The sequence below is a fragment of the Leptonychotes weddellii genome, chromosome 2, assembly GCF_054177405.1.
Source record: "Leptonychotes weddellii isolate Sample4059 chromosome 2, ASM5417740v2, whole genome shotgun sequence".
Taxonomy (NCBI): domain Eukaryota; kingdom Metazoa; phylum Chordata; class Mammalia; order Carnivora; family Phocidae; genus Leptonychotes; species Leptonychotes weddellii.
The window spans coordinates 5,247,248-5,266,516 of NC_138370.1; the positions used below are offsets into that span (position 1 = coordinate 5,247,248).

General features: G+C 41.5%; 1 protein-coding gene across 5 annotated transcripts in view; it reads left to right on the forward strand.

The window, feature by feature from the left end:
- Positions 1 to 1,599: 1,599 nt before the first annotated feature.
- Positions 1,600 to 19,269, forward strand: part of LOC115938488 (zinc finger protein 705A-like) — a 21,378-nt gene continuing 3,708 nt past the window's right edge. Inside the window, exons 1-5 of one of the 5 annotated variants that reach the window (XM_081813044.1) lie at positions 1,600 to 1,723; positions 8,666 to 8,751; positions 10,214 to 10,340; positions 11,047 to 11,142; positions 11,421 to 11,488. In XM_081813044.1, the coding sequence (XP_081669170.1) occupies positions 8,740 to 8,751; positions 10,214 to 10,340; positions 11,047 to 11,142; positions 11,421 to 11,488 (303 nt within the window). In that variant the 5' untranslated portion in view covers positions 1,600 to 1,723; positions 8,666 to 8,739. Of the gene's footprint in view, positions 1,724 to 2,120; positions 2,197 to 6,624; positions 6,678 to 8,665; positions 8,752 to 9,685; positions 9,832 to 10,213; positions 10,341 to 11,046; positions 11,143 to 11,420; positions 11,489 to 19,269 lie in introns of those variants that run through there. The other 4 variants (XM_081813045.1, XM_031022258.1, XM_081813042.1 and 1 more) reach the window with 4 other exon arrangements.

Below are 19,269 nucleotides of genomic sequence, written 5' to 3' on the forward strand. Positions count from 1 at the left end.
GCTGAGCCGGGAGCCAGATGTGGGACTCGATCCCAGGACCCTGGGATCATGACCTGAGCTGAAGGCAGACGCTTAACCAGCTGAGCCACCCAGGCACCCTTAAGTTTTTAATTTCAGTTAGGTAACATACAGTAGTTACATTAGTTTCAGGTGTAAAATATAGTGATTCAACACTTCCATACATCACCCTGGGCTCATCACAACAAGTGCACTCCTTAATCCCCATTACCTATTTAAACTATCCCTGAACGCACCCCCACCCCATGACATTTTTAAAGATGACATTTTCTAAAGGAAAGTATCCTAAAAGGGGTTTATTTGCTTCAGTTGGTTTCGCTTCCATGATCCTCTTTTCTAGAGCCGTTGGCAAGCCCTCACTCTCAGTTCATGGTGGAGGAAGAGGCAGGAACCTGGGCAGGGTTCTAAGTCCTACTGGTTAGGAGCAAAACTAGGGATCAGAGAGGGTCCTCTGCCCACAGGCCCTACTGCTTTTGGGCATCCCACATGGCTTCACATGCCTCATCTTATCCATGTCTGAGTCTCAGGATCACCACAACCAAAAACATCCCTGTCTCAATCCCAGTGGGTCTCTGATGGGGTGTCAGGAAGGAGGAGGGTCTTCAGCCAATACTAGGTTGAAGCGACTCCTGCTCTCTGGGAAACCACTAAACTCTGCTGTATCCTGCCACCCCCCATTCTTGGCCTGGACACTTCAGAAGAGTTTTCACTTGAACTTGGAGATCGCTGGTCCCCTTGGCCCCTCCATCAAAACACCCAATGACCAGTCCCTCTTTCATTATGATTCCTTTCATTGGGGGTACAAATGTAAAGGAAAACATTCTAAAAATAGGGGAAGACACTTCATACGTAGTCAAGTGAGAGCCATCCCCCAAAATGAGGTAGGTACTTGAAATAAGTTTGCAAAGAGGCTGGATGGAGAAGGGAGGTTTGGGATGCCAGATCTAGGACTTTGGTTTGGGTTTCTTTGGGGGAAGGGATCCCACGTGGTTCATAGTCCTCAGGGAGTATGACAAAGTTGACAACGATCCCCTGGAATCAGACTCCTGATCTTGTTCACCCCGGGCACTGATTGAACAGCCTAGGTTGAGAGAATGGGTCAAGGATGGACTATGGAGTTCTGTGTGTGTAGGGGGAATATGGTTTCTTTTTCATTGGTGAACACAATAAAACACCACCATAGATCTGAACTGCTGCAGAGAGGGCTTGTTTCTTGACCCTCGGCTAACAGCAAGAAGGAATTTATGTGTATCCTACCCTGTGTACATACATGTGAGTAGTGTCTACCCACCCATCCACTCATCAATACAGAGACAGAGCTGTATCTGGATAAGGAACAGTCTTCATTTATATTAAGGGAAACAAAGCTTAATAGTTCATACCAGCGTTGCCATCTACAACCCACCACACATGGACCATTCTAGCCGTCTCCTCCCTTGGCTCTTGCCTCCCCCTCCACCTGCGAGGGCACCTGTCAGGGTCTCATCCGGGACACAGGAATCTGGGCGCTTCCTGCGCTGCACCCTGCTGACCGGCAGGGGGCGCGCCGACCCGCCTTTTCTGACGCGGCGTCTTAGGCCCGCGTGGAACGCATGCGCGTCGCGCCCGTTGCCCTCGACGCCGCGTCTGCACGAGAGCCGGAGCGCCGTTACCTCGTGACTGACGGAGGCGGCGACGCTGCGCATAACTAGGGCCGGCGTCTTCGGTAAGTGACATCCCTGTGCGGCCCGGACCGCTGAGAGGAGGCTTTTCCCCGCTACTAAGGGCTGTTTTTTAATAAATAGAAAGAAACTCGTTTTCCGCCCTGCCCCGCGTGCCTTACTCCTTCCCGTGTAGTGTTTCACCAGGACTTACTTTACAGGAGTGCCCGTTCATTGAGGGGCTTCGGGGGCGAAATCGTAGCGTGCTGTGGTCATTTCTGTGGCTTCGGGATTGTTTTTGGGGGGGAACCCCAGTGCAGCTTCGGTGAGAGAACCGCGTGAGCGGTGAGGAAGGGACGGGACGAAATGTTGGGGTGTTCAGGCGAACCCGGGGCGCGGGCAGGGCCCGGGGAGGACACATCCGGCCGCGGGCGGAAGGGGCCCTGCGTGCGCCGCTGCTGCGCCCGCTTGTGTGCGTTGCGGTGGGTGGTTTGATCAGAAAGTGAGAGTAGTTGAGAAAGTGCTGGAAAATAGAAAGGTAGGTGTGTTAAAACTCACAGCTGTATTTTATTTACATCCAAATCGGAATGTATTATAATTTCACTTCCCAGGCGTTTAAGGGAAGTTGCTGTGTCTCTAATGGGTTTAGAATGATGCTCCTCAGCGCGTCTCCTTTTCAGACTGAAGTATTAGCATGTTCTTCGCGTGACGCGGTGACAGCCGGAGATGATTGTGAAGAAAGGTCAGGCCACTGAAAGGTCGTCTTCTGTAGGACCTCCCGGTGACAGGGGTTCTCAAATCTAGAACACTTCCAAATTTATGGAATGTTCATAAAAACTCGGGGAAGGAAAATACGGATTTCGAAAGGAGCAGTTGTACTCAAAATGAAAATACATTTCTTCAGAATCGTTTATTCTCCTTTATTGCAGAAATACCTGAGACGTCTAAATTCTAAGTTTTACTTTTTAAAAAATCAGTTATAAAACACATTCTGCCTATACTCAAATCCACTTCTACATTGTGGCTCAGTTATCATGAGAGGTCCTAATATTTTTTTATATAATTTTTTAAACAGATTTATTTTTTTTTAAAGATTTTTACGAGGGGGGGCACAGAGGGAGAGAGACAAGCAGACTCCATGCTGAGCACAGAGCCTCATCTCACAACCCCAAGATCATGGCCTGATCCGAAACCAAGAGTCTGACGCTTAACCACCTGAGCCACCCAGGCACCCAAGAGGTCCTAATATTTTTAAACCTCTTCATTTCCAGCCCTTAAGACATACCTGAATGTCCGTGGACAGATGCAAGATGGGTTGGCTTTCTCTTCTTTTGTATTAAAACATGCGCACCACAGAACCCTCAATGTGTTCTGCTTCTTGACTCTATCATAGGTATGAGAAGAAACATCTCTTCTTCTCCCGTGCCCAGCCCCCATTTTAATTTCAGACATGTCACGATGTGTTTCTATCTGTTTTTTTTGTTTTTTTAATAAGTTCAAATCAGGCAACAGGAGACCAGCTGAAGGCTCAAAAGTGCTCTATAAAGACCGTAATTTTTGCTTTACTTTTAAAAGTGTATCTTAACCTTGTTTCACCTCATGTGGGGTGGCGCTCCATAGAAAGGTATTAGTCAAAAGCAGCTTCCTGAATTAGCCACTTCTCACAACAGTGTATGGATCAGCTGTGCATTCCCTGAGCCCAGGGAATGGGGAAGAATTGTCCCCCGAGTGCCAGCGACAGCCAAGAAGGGTCTGCAGAATAGCTTTAGAGGTGAAAAGGGGGCTTCTCAGGCTTGCAAAAATAGCCTGTTCTGACTAGTAAGGGGAAAACAAGGATTCACTCTGAGTTTAGGAATTTAACCAAAGACAAAGAAGTAGTTAGAGATGAGCCAAAACTAGAGCTAATTTTTTGCCTTCCTCTCAGACCTTATTTACTTAATAGAGTAACAATATATTAATTTCAGGTGTACGACATAATTTGATATTTGTATATATTGCAAAATGATCACATAGTTACAAGTTTTTTCTATAATGAGAACTTTTTTAGGGGGGAGGGGCAGAGGGAGAGAGAATATCTTAAGCAGGCTCCACCCCCCAGCACAGAGCATAATGCCACGCTTAATCTCACAACCCTGAGATCATGACCTGAGCCAAAATTAAGAGTCAGGCACTCCAACTGAGTTACCCAGGCACCCCTATAATGAGAGCTTTTAAGATGTACTCTTAGTAACATCCAAGTATATAATACAAGATTTTTAACTATAGTCAACATGCTGTGTATTTCATCCCCGGGATTTATTTATTTTATAACTGCACGTTTGTGCCTTTGGTAATCTTCACCCATTTTGCTCCCCCCCCACCCCCCACCTCTAGCAACCACCAGTCTGTTCTCTGTATCTGTGGGTCTGTGTTTTGTTTTTAGATTCTACATAAAAGTATTTTTCTTTGTCTGACTGATTTCACTTAGTATAATGTACATAAGGTTCATCCACATCATCCCAGATGGCAAGATTTCCTTATTTTTATGGCTGACTAGTGTTCCATTTTGTGTATATATACCACATTTTCTTTATCCATGCATCCATCGATGGACACTAAGTTTGCTTCCATGGCTTGGCTGTTGTAAATAATGCTATAGGGGCGCCTGGGTGGCTCAGATGGTTAAGCGTCTGCCTTTGGCTCAGGTCATGATCTCCAGATCCTGGGATCAAGCCCCATGATGGGCTCCCAGCTCAGCGGAGAGTCTGCTTTTCCCTCTCCTTTTGCCTATCCCCCTGCTTGTGCTCTCTCTGTCTCTGTCTCTCTCAAATGAATAAATAAAATCTTAAAAAAAATAATGCTATAGTGAACATGAGTGTATATATATCTTTGTGAGTTAGTGTTTCTATTTCCTTTGGGTAAGTTACTCAGAAGTAGAATTGTCACACTGAAAACTGCAGCCTGAGAATATTTTGTAGGCTAAACCCACTTGAAAATATTGATCATCTTGCTGTAAATTCCCTGCAGTGCTTGCCAGAACAGGCCCAAACCCACAAAGTAATGAGGCCTTTGAATGCTTTTAGAACGCCCAACAGGATTTAAGGAATTACTCTGTTTTTCATAATTGTATCTAAATAATTAATTAGAGGGGAAATTTTTTTGTTAAACTAGTTATTCCTTGGTTATATTTATCTTGATTGACATCCAACGTAAACAGGGTCTGTCCATTGCATTGTAAATCTGATGAAGTTATCAACTATGTCAAAGTGAGTCCAAAAACAAATATATGTCTATTCTTAAAATAAATGAAATTCTGAGCTCAGGACTTTGGTGATGGCACACTCAATAACCACACAGTATCACAGGTTTTCCATCTACTTAGGTTCTGGTGAGTACTGAAGAAAAATCTCCCCAGTGAGATCCAACCTCCTTTATTTTGCCAGTGAACTTTAATTATGAAAATGACTGTTTAATATGATGGGGGCCATTTGTAATACCACATCTAAGGGTAGGTTAGGTGATGGGGACGTGGAATTTCTGTGTATTCATAATTCATAAATCACAGTCAAAGAGAACCTTGCCTTAAGATTCTGCAAGTGGTCTTTCTGCAGGTAGTCTTGTCAATAAAGAAAGGAGTAAAGATATAAATGCTTAGTGAGAAATTAGAAGAGTAATCTGAAGAAAAAAAAGTAAGGTTCTACTCAAGACAACAAGGTGAGAAGGAACAACTTAGGTAGTAGGTTTTTTTTGTTTTTTTTTTAAGATTTTATTTATTTATCTGAGACAGAGAGAATGAGAGAGACAGAGAGCACATGAGAGGGGGGAGGGTCAGAGGGAGAAGCAGACTCCCTGCCGAGCAGGGAGCCCGATGCAGGACTTGATCCCAGGACTCCAGGATCATGACCTGAGCCGAAGGCAGTCGCTTAACCAACTGAGCCACCCAGGCGCCCTTAGCTAGTAGTTTAAAGGAGGGATCTCTAAAGAATGGCATTTAATCTTGGACTAATACCTAATGAGTATGAAGTGCCATATAAATGCAGATATCAGGATGGAAGTGAAAGATAATAGTACTCAGTGTAGAGATAACAGCAGTGCTTAATTGTGTGGTTCTGAAAAGTAGCGTCAAAGATTAATACTTGGATATGTGGCAGAACCGCTATCTGACTTGACTAGAAGAGAAGAGCTTTTTATTGTGGAAGACTCAAGTGCCTATAATACACGTAGGTGGAGATTACGGCCTAGAAATGGAATCTAGGTATGTTTTTATGATTTAGAGATAATGGTGGAAGAAATAAAAGCAAGTGAGTGTAGTGAGATTTCTGAGGTAATCTATTGTCAGAGGAGAGAAAAGGGGTACAACTGAACCTTGCGACACTGTTTTTGTTGCAAGGAGGACCTTGCAGAGGACTCGTGGAAGGAGTGGCTAGACTGTTTGAAAGGCAGTTAGGAACCTGAGCCATCAGAAAAGCCTAGGAAAGAAAGTTCCCAAATGGAGATCCTCTGCCAATACTGCTTTGGTTCCAAGTAAAAGGCTGAGAAACACTGGGTTTAATTATGTGTGAATAACTCATCTTAAGATTTATTAACATGGAAATCATAAGTGATTTTTGTAAGTCAAAGTGAGGGAATGTGAAGAAACTATGTACTGTTTCTTCAGGTTCATTTTGAAGGGAAAAGGTCATGTGTCAGCAACTAGATATAAATTGGTTTAGAGGAGGTTTTTCTTAGAGGAATGGAGAGACTAAATGAGTTTAAGGAGATGAATGGGGAAATAATGAAGGGGTTACTGGTAAAAAGCAGTTTGGTTTGTAATCAATAACAAAATATTTGAGGGAGGAGGAAAGAAAGATACAATTGGAGAAGTTGGATTTAATTAGGAATAGAGATTACTTTTCAGTTTTTACAAGAGCAGATATGCTGATGGGTTGGAAATCAGGAATAATTACAGTTTTCTTGCAAGTGAGCTGAAATATTTCTTCAAATTATCAGGTTCATCTCTGCAGTAGGAAGTGAAACCATTTTTGAAAACTAAGGGAAAAGGTAAGAATTTGTGAGATTAGAAAATTAGAAAAGGGGGGCGCCTGGATGGCTCATTCATTAAGCATCTGCCTTCTGCTCAGGTCATGATCCCAGTGCCCCGCATCAGGCTCCCTGCTCCGCGGGAAGCCTGCTTCTCCCTCTCCCACTCCCCCTGCTTGTGTTCCCTCTCTCGCTGTCTCTCTCTCTGTCAAATAAATAAATAAAATCTTTTTAAAAATAATTTAAAAAAAAAAAAACCAGAAAGGCACAGGGAATATTAACATATTAATGAAGCATAGCAAAGTGATTGTTAAGCCAAAGTTGGATGCCAGATGTTTAGAAAAAGCTTTTGGGAGATTTGTGACTCTGTAATTAGACCAGCTCAATACTTCATTCTGAGCTGTGACAGATGGAGCCAAGGGGAAGGTGAGATACTGGCATCATCTAGGATTGGGGTTTTGATTAGCAGATGTTGGGAAGGACTAAGCGGCATTACAGTTGTTGGTCTTGGTATGTGTTGGAATGAGTAAGTGTATGTTATACTGATCAGTAGAAATTAGATGTGGGGGCTGAATTTGGAAATTGGGGTCACTGAACTAAAGGTTCCCATGTAGTAGGAGATCCTGAATATGGGGAGAAATTGTGTGAACAGGCCGAAAGGAGGAGGTTTTGAGGGAGTAGTCTCTGGTCATAGATCTGACTGGAGATATATGCAGGTTAAACTGGTTCTGGTGTCTAGTGTCCTTCAAGATGAAATTCTTTAGTTATTTGACATTCAGAGACAGGCAGAGCTAATTTTAAATTCTAACTGTCAATTTTTAGCCTGTAGTTTTGTTATATAAATAGTTTTTTGAACCTAGTGCACATCACTCAAATGTGTAAGTAATCCTTAAAGGCAGGATTATTATTCAGAATTAAGTGCAATGTATGTCAACATGTATGTAAATTCCACTCACAGAGTCTCAATACCAGTAGTTTTTTTTTTTTTTCCTCTTTGCAGGTCCTCAAATTCAGTGGGTTTTAATCATATCCTATTCTTGACACATTATCAGTGTTTGTTGATGTAGTATATTTATTTATAAACATTGTTTGAGATAGTACCGTAGAGGTAACAAATTCTTTTATATACTTAAATTATGAAATGCAAATATAATCTTGTTGATAAAAATAACTGGAACTCCAGACCCCAAGAAGTCAATAAATTACCTCTAAAACTAAACCTCTTTGCTCTATATTTTATGAGCCTGTCTGCTCTGTGGGGATTGGGTAGCAATCCTTAATGTGTAGCATTATGACATATGTACTCCTGCTTCTTTCTTGTGCAAGGGATTGTAGGTACTAGACTTACATGATGAAAGTCACTGAACACTTGAGCAAGGGTTGGGTCATTGAAATGTTCCGGCCCAACTTTAAAGAGATTCCATGGTTGCTAGGCCATATATCCAAGGCCATGAGGTATACAGTTGGGTTGAGGCACTAACGCTGCCTGAATCCCACATATGGAGGAGCCAAGGTGACTGAGGGTAGGTGTTGCTTGAGGGATAGCATGGGGCATTCATGAGCTGAGGTGGGTGTTGGAAAACAATGCTAGTGGACTTCACCCAAAAATGATAAAATATGAAATTCCAAAATGGTGTCCTGAGTTATCAATACAAGAATTTCCATGTGACAGGAGTTAGGTTCTCCTCTAAGATTTTGGTGCCAGGGATGTAAATAAGTAGGACCTCTGAATACCAAGTCTAATTAAATGACACCTCTAAGCTTTTGCTATCCTTTTAATGGGGATATTAATAATTTCTTTATGAGCATAATAGACAAAGACTTCTTATTGTTGATTTGATTCTTGGAGAGGGGAGCCTGCTCCCTGTTTGTCTTTATTTACTCTTCAGGTACATGTGAGTTGGACTATGGGCAGGAGTCACTACCATAGGAAGATTTGCAGATTCAAGATTGGTATATCTAGGAATATTGGAAAAGACAAGTCTCATGGGTTCTTTCTCTTTCGTCAGCTTTGTCTGCTTAGTTATTGGACTGTCCCCTGGTGAGAATACACAGGAAGAAAGGGGCAACTGAGTTCTAGACAATGCAACCGCAGGTGAGTAGGACTTGTTCTTTCGCATCGATACCTGTTTTTCTAGAGGATGAGCAGATTTATCTTCATGGCCTGGATCTTCTTTGTGCCTCCATGAAATATTAGTGTTAGTCCCACTTCACCAGGACTCAGGAAGGCTTATGGCAGGTGAGGATTTGATCGAGAAATAATCTGATACCCGTATTACTCTATTCCATCCCCCATCCCCTTAAGGATATCCTTGCAGAAAAGTTATTTCTTCTCATCCATCCCATGGCCCCAGCTGAGAAGTGACTCACTCATTAACCAGGTTAGTGTCTGCAGTGGGTTTAGGCCTGTGGTGAGCACAGGTGATAGAAATGAGAACAAGCAAAAGCTTACAGTCCCGTGGAGAGACAGAGCTTCCTTCAGGGGAGTTCAGTCCATCCAGGGTTTTAGATGCTACAGAGGAGGGCTCTGCAGCATTGAGACTGGGGGTCGGGGGCAAGAGATCAGTGAGGAATCATTTATTTTCCCCAATTTTAAACTTACTAAAGTTTTTATAGAATATGCTTGAGCATTTTGATAACTTAAAGAAAAATTCTCCTTACCACTCTTATTCCCAACAACTCAATTTCCCTCTTTGTAATTAAACTTTGTTCAAATTTGAAAACAAATGTCTGCTGAGTATTGTTTTCCTAATGTGGGCAGTGCATTGAGAAGGATTATAATGGAATAAAACCTAGGGTCCTGTAGCAAATTTTGCAGGACTGGAAAGATCAGGTTTAATTGAGAGGCTGATGATAGTGATAAGCAGTACTTGGAGGTGCCCAAGAAGATTGAAATGGAGGGGCAGGCTAGAAAATTCCTTACGTACAGCAGTCTTAGGGCCCCTGGAGTTTTGCTTCTGGACTGTATGTCTTAAGTCTTTTTTTTTTTTTTTTAAGATTTTATTTATTTATTTGACAGAGAGAGGTACAGTGAGAGAGGGAACACAAGCAGGGGGAGTAGAAGAGGGAGAAGCAGGCTCCCCGCCGAGCAGGGAGCCCTATGTGGGGCCCGATCCCAGGACCCCAGGATCATGACCTGAGCAGAAGGCAGATGCTTAACGACGGAGCCACCCAGGTGCCCCTATATGTCTTAAGTCTTATCATGAACATGTGTGTTGTGTAGAGATTGGCAAGGCCACACTTGCTTATCCAAGTCGTGTACGAGCCCCATTCAGTCCTGCAGGAAGTTGGGCAGTGCCATGTCCTGGGTATTTCCACCACACCTCATGAGATAATAATTTATAATGGAGTTATGTTTACAAAGTGTGTATATTTCTGTGAGTCTGTGTGAAAGACACATGATAAGGCAGCGTAGAGAAACTTTTGACTGGGACCCCAGGCAGGGTTTGAGCCTTCTGTGTATACAGCAAGCCATCCTCAGCATCGTCATGTCTAGTATACTCCCACGGCTCTTGGTAGGGAAGGCCCTGGCTGCATCAAAATGTCTCATGTTTTAGGAATCAGTGACCTTCAAGGATATAGCTGTAGACTTCACCCAGGAAGAGTGGGCCCTGCTGGACACATCCCAGAGAAAGCTGTACAGAGATGTCATGCTGGAGAACATCAGTCATCTGGTCTCTGTGGGTGAGTCTGTGAACATTAATGTATTTATTCAGCAAGTATCCAGCTTTCACATATCCCCCCTCCCCTCTCAGCCCTCATTCAGATTCTTTCATGGTTCTTAAAACTACTTGAATTCAATTCATTTATTTACTTACACATATTTTGTCACCCCAAAAGAGTATATAGTTTTCCTGACCCCTCTTTCATGTCTTTCTTGCTTCTGGACCTCCCATGCCCAGGACTGTACTGGGAATTCCATGAATATTTTAAATGAATGAAAGCACTAAATATTGCTAAATAACTATTCTGCTCTCTGTACTCAACTGGCAATTAAAGATCCATTTGTGCAAATTATACCTATTTATTTCTAAAGAGAAATCAAGTGTTCTGGTGCAGTTTCTGTGTACTTAATTTTTAAAAAAATTAGTATCAGCCTACTGTGGAAACATATAATTACTTCTTTGTTGAAAACACTAAAGATTGTTCACTTTGACCTTGGTCCTGCACATCAACAACAAGAAAATCTACCTGGGTTGGCATAGTGTCAGGATGTTCTTTCTGCCCTGGTGAAGGACTTTACTATTTTCAGTGTTCAAGGTGCTCTTCCCTGGGCTCTCCTTCACTATTCACCTTGTTTTTCCTTGGTATTCTGCCCTGAAATTAAAGAGCATTCATGTTTCTCTGCATAGAATCTAAAATCAATACACCTTTTACTCCCCTAAAACAGGGTATCATCTCTGCAAATCAGATGTGATTTCCCAGTTGGAACAAGGAGTGGAGCTGTGGAGGGAGGGAAGAGGATTTCCCCAAGGCCTGAATCCAGGTAAGCTCCAGGTTGTGTGTGCACAGTGCCAGGAAGATCCTGTTATGGGGAGAGCAGGACCAGGGGAATGTCAACAGCAGACATCTTATTTCAATCCTGAAAACACTTCATAATTTTCACTTTCTTGAAATATATTTCAACTCACTAATACATTCCTTCTTTTCACATTTTTCCCCTGTGTAAGGGTCAGTATTTGAAATGTACACAGGCCTTGCATATTTTCAGAGTTTTCATCCTCTCATGCACACTAGCAGTTCATTTTGTTTACATTACTTTAGACAGGAAAAGTGGCCTTAAGAGACAAGAAGACATCTGCAGAAAGGACCCATCTAATTGCATGTCAATGGTAAGTTTCAAGGGGGTGAACCCTTCCTCAACAGTAAAGACATGGGAGCCAACATATTTTAGAACACAGCACAGGACTGTGATTTCAGTTGGGCATAAATGCTGCCTCAGCAGAAAGCTTTGGGTGGTTTGAATTAGGGAGAACATCAAGATGTTGCTCAAAGCTATCACCTGCATTCTTATAAAAGGACAGCCACATAAACATGGCTCATGCATCTAGTCTATGAAACTAATGAAGTCTTTCAAGTAAATCTGATAGTTCTGCAGTTGAGGTGTTATGAAAAAGGAAATCTCTTTGTATTGTAGAAAATAACATGCATGGCATGTGTAAACAGGGAAGATGCTAACAGGAGATGTTCACTGCATGATCAAAGTAGGGAGTCATGTAGCGAAATTAATGCATATGAGAAATTCTTTAACAGCCTCTCATCTCCTTCAAACAGCAGAGATCTCACACTGGAAAGGATGCCTATGAATATAATGAATATGGGGAGGTTTTCACTTACAGATCCACAGTTATCCAACATGTGCTAACTCACACAGAGGGAACCCTATAAAAGTAAGGAATGTGGGAAGGAGTTCCGCCAGAGCACTCAGCTTTCTATACACAAAAGGACACACACTGGAGAAAAACTACAAATGTAGTGAATGTGGGAAATGCTTCATCCAGAAGGCTATTTTTCACTCACACCAAAGAATCCACACAGGAGAGAAACCTTATAAATGTAAGGAATGTGGGGAAAGATTCCATCAGAGCACTCAGCTTTATATACACCAGAGAACTCACACTGGAGAGAAACTTTCTGAATGTCATGAATGTGGGAAACACTTCAGGCAAAGCACTAACTTACATTCACACCAGAGAACTCACACAGGAGAGAAACCCTATAAATGTAATGAATGTGGGAAGGGATTCCATCGGAGCACTCAGTTTGTATGTACACCAAAGAACACATACCAGAGAGAAACCTTGTAAATGTAATGAATGTGGGAAACACTTCAGCCAAAATGCTAATTTATATTCACACAAAAGAAATCACAAGGGAGAGAAATCCTACATCTGTGATAAATGTGGAAAAGGTTTCTATTGTCCTTCCTCCTTTAGTCAACGTAAAAGAAGTCACACTGAAGAAAAACCATAGGAAATTTTTAGTCAAAACTCCAGCTTTAAAGAGCATGAGCAATTTTATACCAGAGAGGAGCCCTGTATACGAAATGAATGTGTCCAGAATGCTCGCTAAATGTCTTACCCTTTAGTTAAAATAATCACATAGAATGGAAAAGCCTTCATCAGTCTCTGACCTTAGTCCACATGAAAGAACCCGTATTATAAATGTAAGGAAAAATGGTCTTCAGATTCTGCTCTAACAGACACCAGAGGGCTCACATAGGGAGAAATTGTATGTGTACAGTCCCGCACCTTCATAGCGTGCCTTCATTTATAATTTACCCTTTAAGCACCATGAGCAAACTCTACAGCAGAAACTACAAACTCTATCGAGAGTCCTGAAATCCACACTTCATAGTGTTCAGGACTTTGCCAAATGACCTATTATAAATAATGTAAGATGAAAATAGAGATTTGTAGATTTGTGCTGTGATCCGGGAATGTTTAGTGAAGAATTTGTAACAATTGATAAAACATTAAATTATTTCAATAGATTAGTACTTGAAATCAGTAAAGGTTATTCCTCAAAAGTCTAATAATGTTGTTCAGTTTATATTTTTATGCAGCTTTAACCATAATTATAGAGATTTGAGTCAGTCACAAAATAACCGAAATAACCTGGAAGGTCATAATACAAAATAATGTGATTTAAATATTATATCAGTGTTTAAACATACACATCTATGGTATAAATTAATACAAACATGGAAGAATAAACATTTGGTTTATGAATAAAGTCCCATGTTAAAATAATACTCCTCTTTTTAAAATGTCCAAACTGTTCACATTTTCCTAGTTGCACAGCCACAATCATTCCTATCTGAACAGGTGGGAGGGAAAGATGGGGAATGGGAAGCCTGAAGACCAGGGCCCCATTGGAGTAGGGAAAAAATGGGGCAGAGGGAGAAATGAGTGCACGTGGGGGAGGAGGCAAGTACATGGCGGCATCTGAGGCACATGTGATGTTGGAGCAGGGATAGATTGAAGGAAGCATTTGGTGACCTTAGGGATTGACAAAAGCAGAAAGGAGGGAAAGGAATAGGAGCCAAATTACTTAATGAGGAGGCAGAAGGGGGCATGTGGAGGTGGACTCAAGGTCATAGAGAGGCCAGACCATCCGAAGTGACCTGAGCAGAGGAAGAACAGGGCTTTGGGACAGGTACTGGTGATCCAGGATGTGCACAGGCCTCAGGAAGAGGGTTCAGCTAAGGAGGGTTAATGTAGGTTAAAGGACAGGATGGGGGAATACGGGGTACACTGAGGGGACATAGGAGTCCTGATTGAGATGAGGGGTTGGGACCATGGTAGAGGGTGTGGGTGGAATCTAAGACTTTTTCTTCTCTCCCAGTGCTTTCTTTAAACCTCCAAGCAGTTATTCCATATAAATTAGAACCTCAGACTCTCTGGGTAATTTTGCTAGGCAATATTCTAAGTTTGCCCCCAAGATTATATCCTTTAGGGTTCACACCTGATAATTTCCTCCCTTTGCTTCTGTTCTGAACCTTTGGATGTGATGGAATATCATTCTCCTCATTATATGGCAATGGTGAAGGGGTTTTGCAGATGTCATTAAGGTCCCTAATTGGTTAATTGTAAGATAATCACAGGGGAGTTTTTCCAGAATAAGCATAACCTAATCAGGTGAGCCATTTTGAAGAGGATCTGCAGGTCAGAAACAGAGGATGTCAGATGTGAAACCAGAGACAGTCTGCTGCTGGCCTTGAAAAAGCAAAGGGAGGATAAGCAATAAATGTAACCTCCAGGGAGTGGAGAGGAGTATTGAGGAAGTGGTAGGAGGAGGATTCTTTCTGAGAATACCCTTTGGATGGTTTTGGTTTGGGAACACTTGGTGTACACAACAATGAAATTAAAGTCAACAAGAATAAGTGGGAAAAAAATGAAAAAACAAATGGGCCTAACTTTATATCAAATAACTACCATAATCACAAAATAAATTCAAGTAATTTTTTAACACATTGTTTTTACTATATACACTTAAGTGAAATACAAAAATATTTGCAAATTATCCTTATGCCTACTTGATTTTTTTTTTTTTTTTGCAGTGGTGTGAGTGTAGTAATTTTTGAAGTATTTTTGTGTATCGTATGACTGAGTATGTGGTTAAATATATTTAGGTTGTTCAGCCAAAGTTTTATTTGGTATTGGAAAATGGAGACACAAATACTTGAGGAAGGAGAAGATAAGTCTCAGGATGTTGGATTGGAAATAGTCTTAATTAACATGAATTAATGATGTGTGTGCTTGTGCTTCCTGATCCTGTCCTCTGAAAGGGCCTAGAAGCAGGGGCACCTCAGTTGCAATGACAAATACCACTCAAATACTGGTTTCTAAATTTCATTCTCAATAATAGGAACTAGGCTTCCTTGGAGGAAGGGCTGATTGAGGCAGGGAAATACACAATTGGTATTGAGGAGGGAAAGTATCTAAGGTATCTTTTGCTGAAAAGTAAGGAAGTACTCACAAAAGGAGAGGTAGACAGGTGAAAAGGAAACGGGGCAGATCAGAGCGGCCCCTTTGGCCACATTTGGGACAACCATATCATCAAAATAAAGAATAAAAATAATGGATTTTTAGCACATTGAAAGACTAACATACTCATACACATACATGCCTCTATATGTGGAGGGAAATGAAACACTCTTTATAGTAGAAACCAACTAAAAGCAGAGGGAATGGTAGGAAAAACATCACCACTTGAAACAACCATAGTGAAAGGTTAACGTTAGGTAAACAGTTTAAGCATGTAATTGAAGTTTTTGCCATCCATGAAAAAGTTAACATCATAATGAAAAGCATTGACATCCTGTAGCTCCTGGTGTAAATCACTGAGAAAGACCAAACACCACTGTGTAGTGTTCCTGAAAAATGAAAGAAAAAAAAAAAACAAAGATAATACATGAACTAAATCTCACAATAAGAAAACAGAAGGAAATACCATTTTGGGGAATTGTGGTAAACAACTGGCTCAAACTCTACAAAAATGACAATTTCATGGAAGACAAAACTGAAGCGTGTTCTAGAACACAGGAAAGTATCAAGATAAGACAGCAAAAAGCAATGTATGATCCAGAATAGGATCCTAGAGAGTAGAAAATATTTAATAGCACCAAAAAGAATAAAATACTGAAAATATATTTAACATGGGTAGATCTGTACTCTGAAAACAACAAAATATTTTGAAAGAAATGAAATATACCATAAAAAAGTGCTTATGGAATGAAAGTGATTATGGATTTGAAGACTTAATATGAGATGGCAGTACTCCCAGATTGACCTGCAGATTCGGTGTAATCTGAATCACAAATCCAGCTGACCATAAAATGTATGTGGAAGTGCAAGGACCCAGAATAAATAAAACAACCTTGAAAGGAAAAATTAAATTGAGTATTCACATGTCTCACTTTCAGATCTTAACACAAAGTACATTGATCACGACTATAGTACTAGAATAAGAATAGACTTTTAGATAAGTGGACTAGAATTGAGAGTTCAGAAATAAATCCTCATACTTACAATATATTTTTGACGATGGTGCCAAGAATATTCAATGGGAGATATAGTTATTTTAACAAATGGTACTGGAGCAACTGGGCATCCACATAAAAAGAAAAGAAATGGTACCCCTCTCTAACATATTAAAAAAAAACCCTCAAATGGGTAAAATAGCTAAATATAAGAGCTAGCATCACAAGACTCTTGAGAGAAAACAAAGACATAAGTATTTGTGTTCTTGGGGGCACCTGGCTGGCTTAGAATAGTGTGTGACTTTATCTCAGAGTGATGAGTTCAAGCCCCATGTTGGGTGTAAAGATTACTAAAAAATTAAATAAATAAATATATATGTATATATATGCAAATATTTGTGTTCTTGGATTAGGCAATACCAAAAGCACATGCAACCAAAGAAAAAAATAGATAAATTGGGTTCATCAAAATGAAAATGTTTGTGCTTCAGAGGACACTAACAAAGTTGAAAGAGTTCCCACACAATGGGAGAAAATAATTGCAAATCAAAGATCTGAGGAGAGCATAGTATCCGGAATGTGTAAAGAATTCTTACAACTCAAAAACCGTTGAAATAATAATCCAAATTTAAAAACAGGCAAAAAAAACTTTTTTTGAATAGATCTTTTTCCAATCTAAAAGTGACCAGTAAGAATACAAGAAGATGCTCAGCTATTTATTTGGGAAATGCAAATCAGAACTTAGAATGAGATACCTCCGTGCTGCCGGTGGGATGGCTGATACAAGACAGATGGGGAGCAAGTGAGAGGACATGGAAAAACCGGAACTCTCATGCACTCCAGGTAGGAATATAAAATGCTGCAGCTGATTTGGAAAGCAGACTGGCAGTTTCTCAAAAAGATAGTTGCCATATACTCAGCAATTCAGTTTCTACTGACATATCCATAATTGAGAACACACATTCACAGAAAAATGTATATGTGAGTGTTCTTAACAGTTTCATAGAACCAAAAAGTGGAAACAACCTAAATGTCCATAAATTGATGAATGATTCAGCAAAATGTGCCATATTCATACAATGGAATGTTAACTCAGCTATTAAAACAAGAATGAAATGCTGAGGGGCGCCTGGGTGGCTCCGTTGGTTAAGCAACTGCCTTTAGCTTGGGTCATGATCCCAGGGTCCTGGGATCGAGCCCCAGGATCGGGCTTCCTGCTCTGCAGGGGGCCTGCTTCTCCCTCTCCCTCTGCCTGCCATTCCCCCTGCTTGTGCTCTCTCGCTATCTCTCAAATAAATAAAATTTTTAAAAAAGTGAAATGCTGGGTATGTTCTCCTATACTGATGAGGCTTGAAAGCATTATATTAAGTGAAAGATGCCAGACACAGAAGATACATACCATGTTATGTCCAGATAGGCAGGTCCACAGAGACGGAGTGGTTACCAGGGACTGGGAGGAGGGGGGAATAGCGAATGACTACTAATGGGCACAGGGTTTCTTGGGGGATGATAAAAATGTTCTGTAATTAGTGATGATGCTAACAGAGGCTTGTGAATATACTAAAAAAAAAATGAATTTTTTCACCAAAAAAGGGCGAATTTTATGGAATGTGAATTGTATCTCAATTGAAAAAGATGACACCAGCTAAAGAACCGGAATCCTGAGGTGACATGTGCCCTATGATGCAAGGAGAAATAAACTCGGAGCTGGGAGAGCTCCACAGGATACAGAATGTCCCTGTGGCTGCAGACAGAAGCGTGGAGCCCTCAGCTTACCCCTGGATTTGGGGCCCAGGAACCTCAAGGCAGCAGTCTTGGCCCCTCTGCATCCAGCCCTGCCCTCCTAATTATAGGAGTATATTTCAGGGGATCCCTAAAGAGTTACTTCTCTCCTTCTTGAAATCATTTCTGACTTTTCTCTAGACGCTCCTCCTCACAAATGTGAGAAATGAGTAAAATAGGAGGCAACCGTGAATTCCTTTCCTTGGCCTGTTTCCTTTAGTTGTTGGCCAGAGGGGCACACAGCACCAGAGAGGAAGGTCGTAATTTCATGATGTGTGGAATTTGGGTGGAAGATGTTTAAAACATTGGCATCTTTTATGTGATTGGCTACCAAATGTAGAAGTAGTCACGACACAGCTTTTAGCTGCTTTCTTGTGGAAGGTGCACGTCTAAGTCTGCAGAAATGTGATATGGATGCAAGCAGAGTCTTAACAGTTCGATAGAAATGTGACTCACTGATCCATCTGTCACCTCAACCACAGGCATCTGCTTCGAGGTTCCCTTTCTTGGCTCTCTTAGAACCCCATCCCCGACTCCATGGGTGCAGTTGGAATTGCCCCTGACTTGAGATGAGGCAGAAAAATGTTAACAGAGCACTGAGGATGGGGAGGGAAGACTGTGAGCAGGAGCCACAGCCCCCAGAAGAGTCCAGTTTCCTCTCTGTCCACCAATACTGTGATGCCTTAGCATCTGCCTCACTGAGTTGTGCCTCAGTGGATGGGGACCTGAGGGCCACACACAACCACAAACACCTTTGTTCCTGTCACTCCAGGGCTCCAGCTAGTGATGGCAGCTTGTCTTCCCTGTTCCATGTGTTTGCACTCTTGCTCACACACATGTCCACAACCACCAGTGTCTCTGGGCTCCACAACAGCTGGGAGTCTATGTACCAGTCCTCACTGGGACTTCCAGTTCAGCATATTGTTCTTGTGGAATTGTGTTTGAACTTTGAGAACACAGGTTCAGGTTTGTAAAAATATCTACACCTTTATATACATGCATATGTTCATATTGTTAGGGATCTCTCACTAAAGACTATCGGGAACACTCCTGCAATTGAAGAAAAAATGGATTCATTACTCCTTTCATCTAGAGACAAGCTTCAAAATGGAACTTTAGAATATTTTATTAAGAAGGTGTTAGAAGGGGGGCGCCTGGGTGGCTCAGTCGTTAAGCGTCTGCCTTCGGCTCAGGTCATGATCCCAGGGTCCTGGGATCGAGCCCCGCATCGGGCTCCCTGCTCCGCGGGAAGCCTGCTTCTCCCTCTCCTATTCCCCCTGCTTGTATTCCCTCTCTCGCTGTGTCTCTGTCAAATAAATAAATAAAATCTTTAAAAAAAAAAAAAAA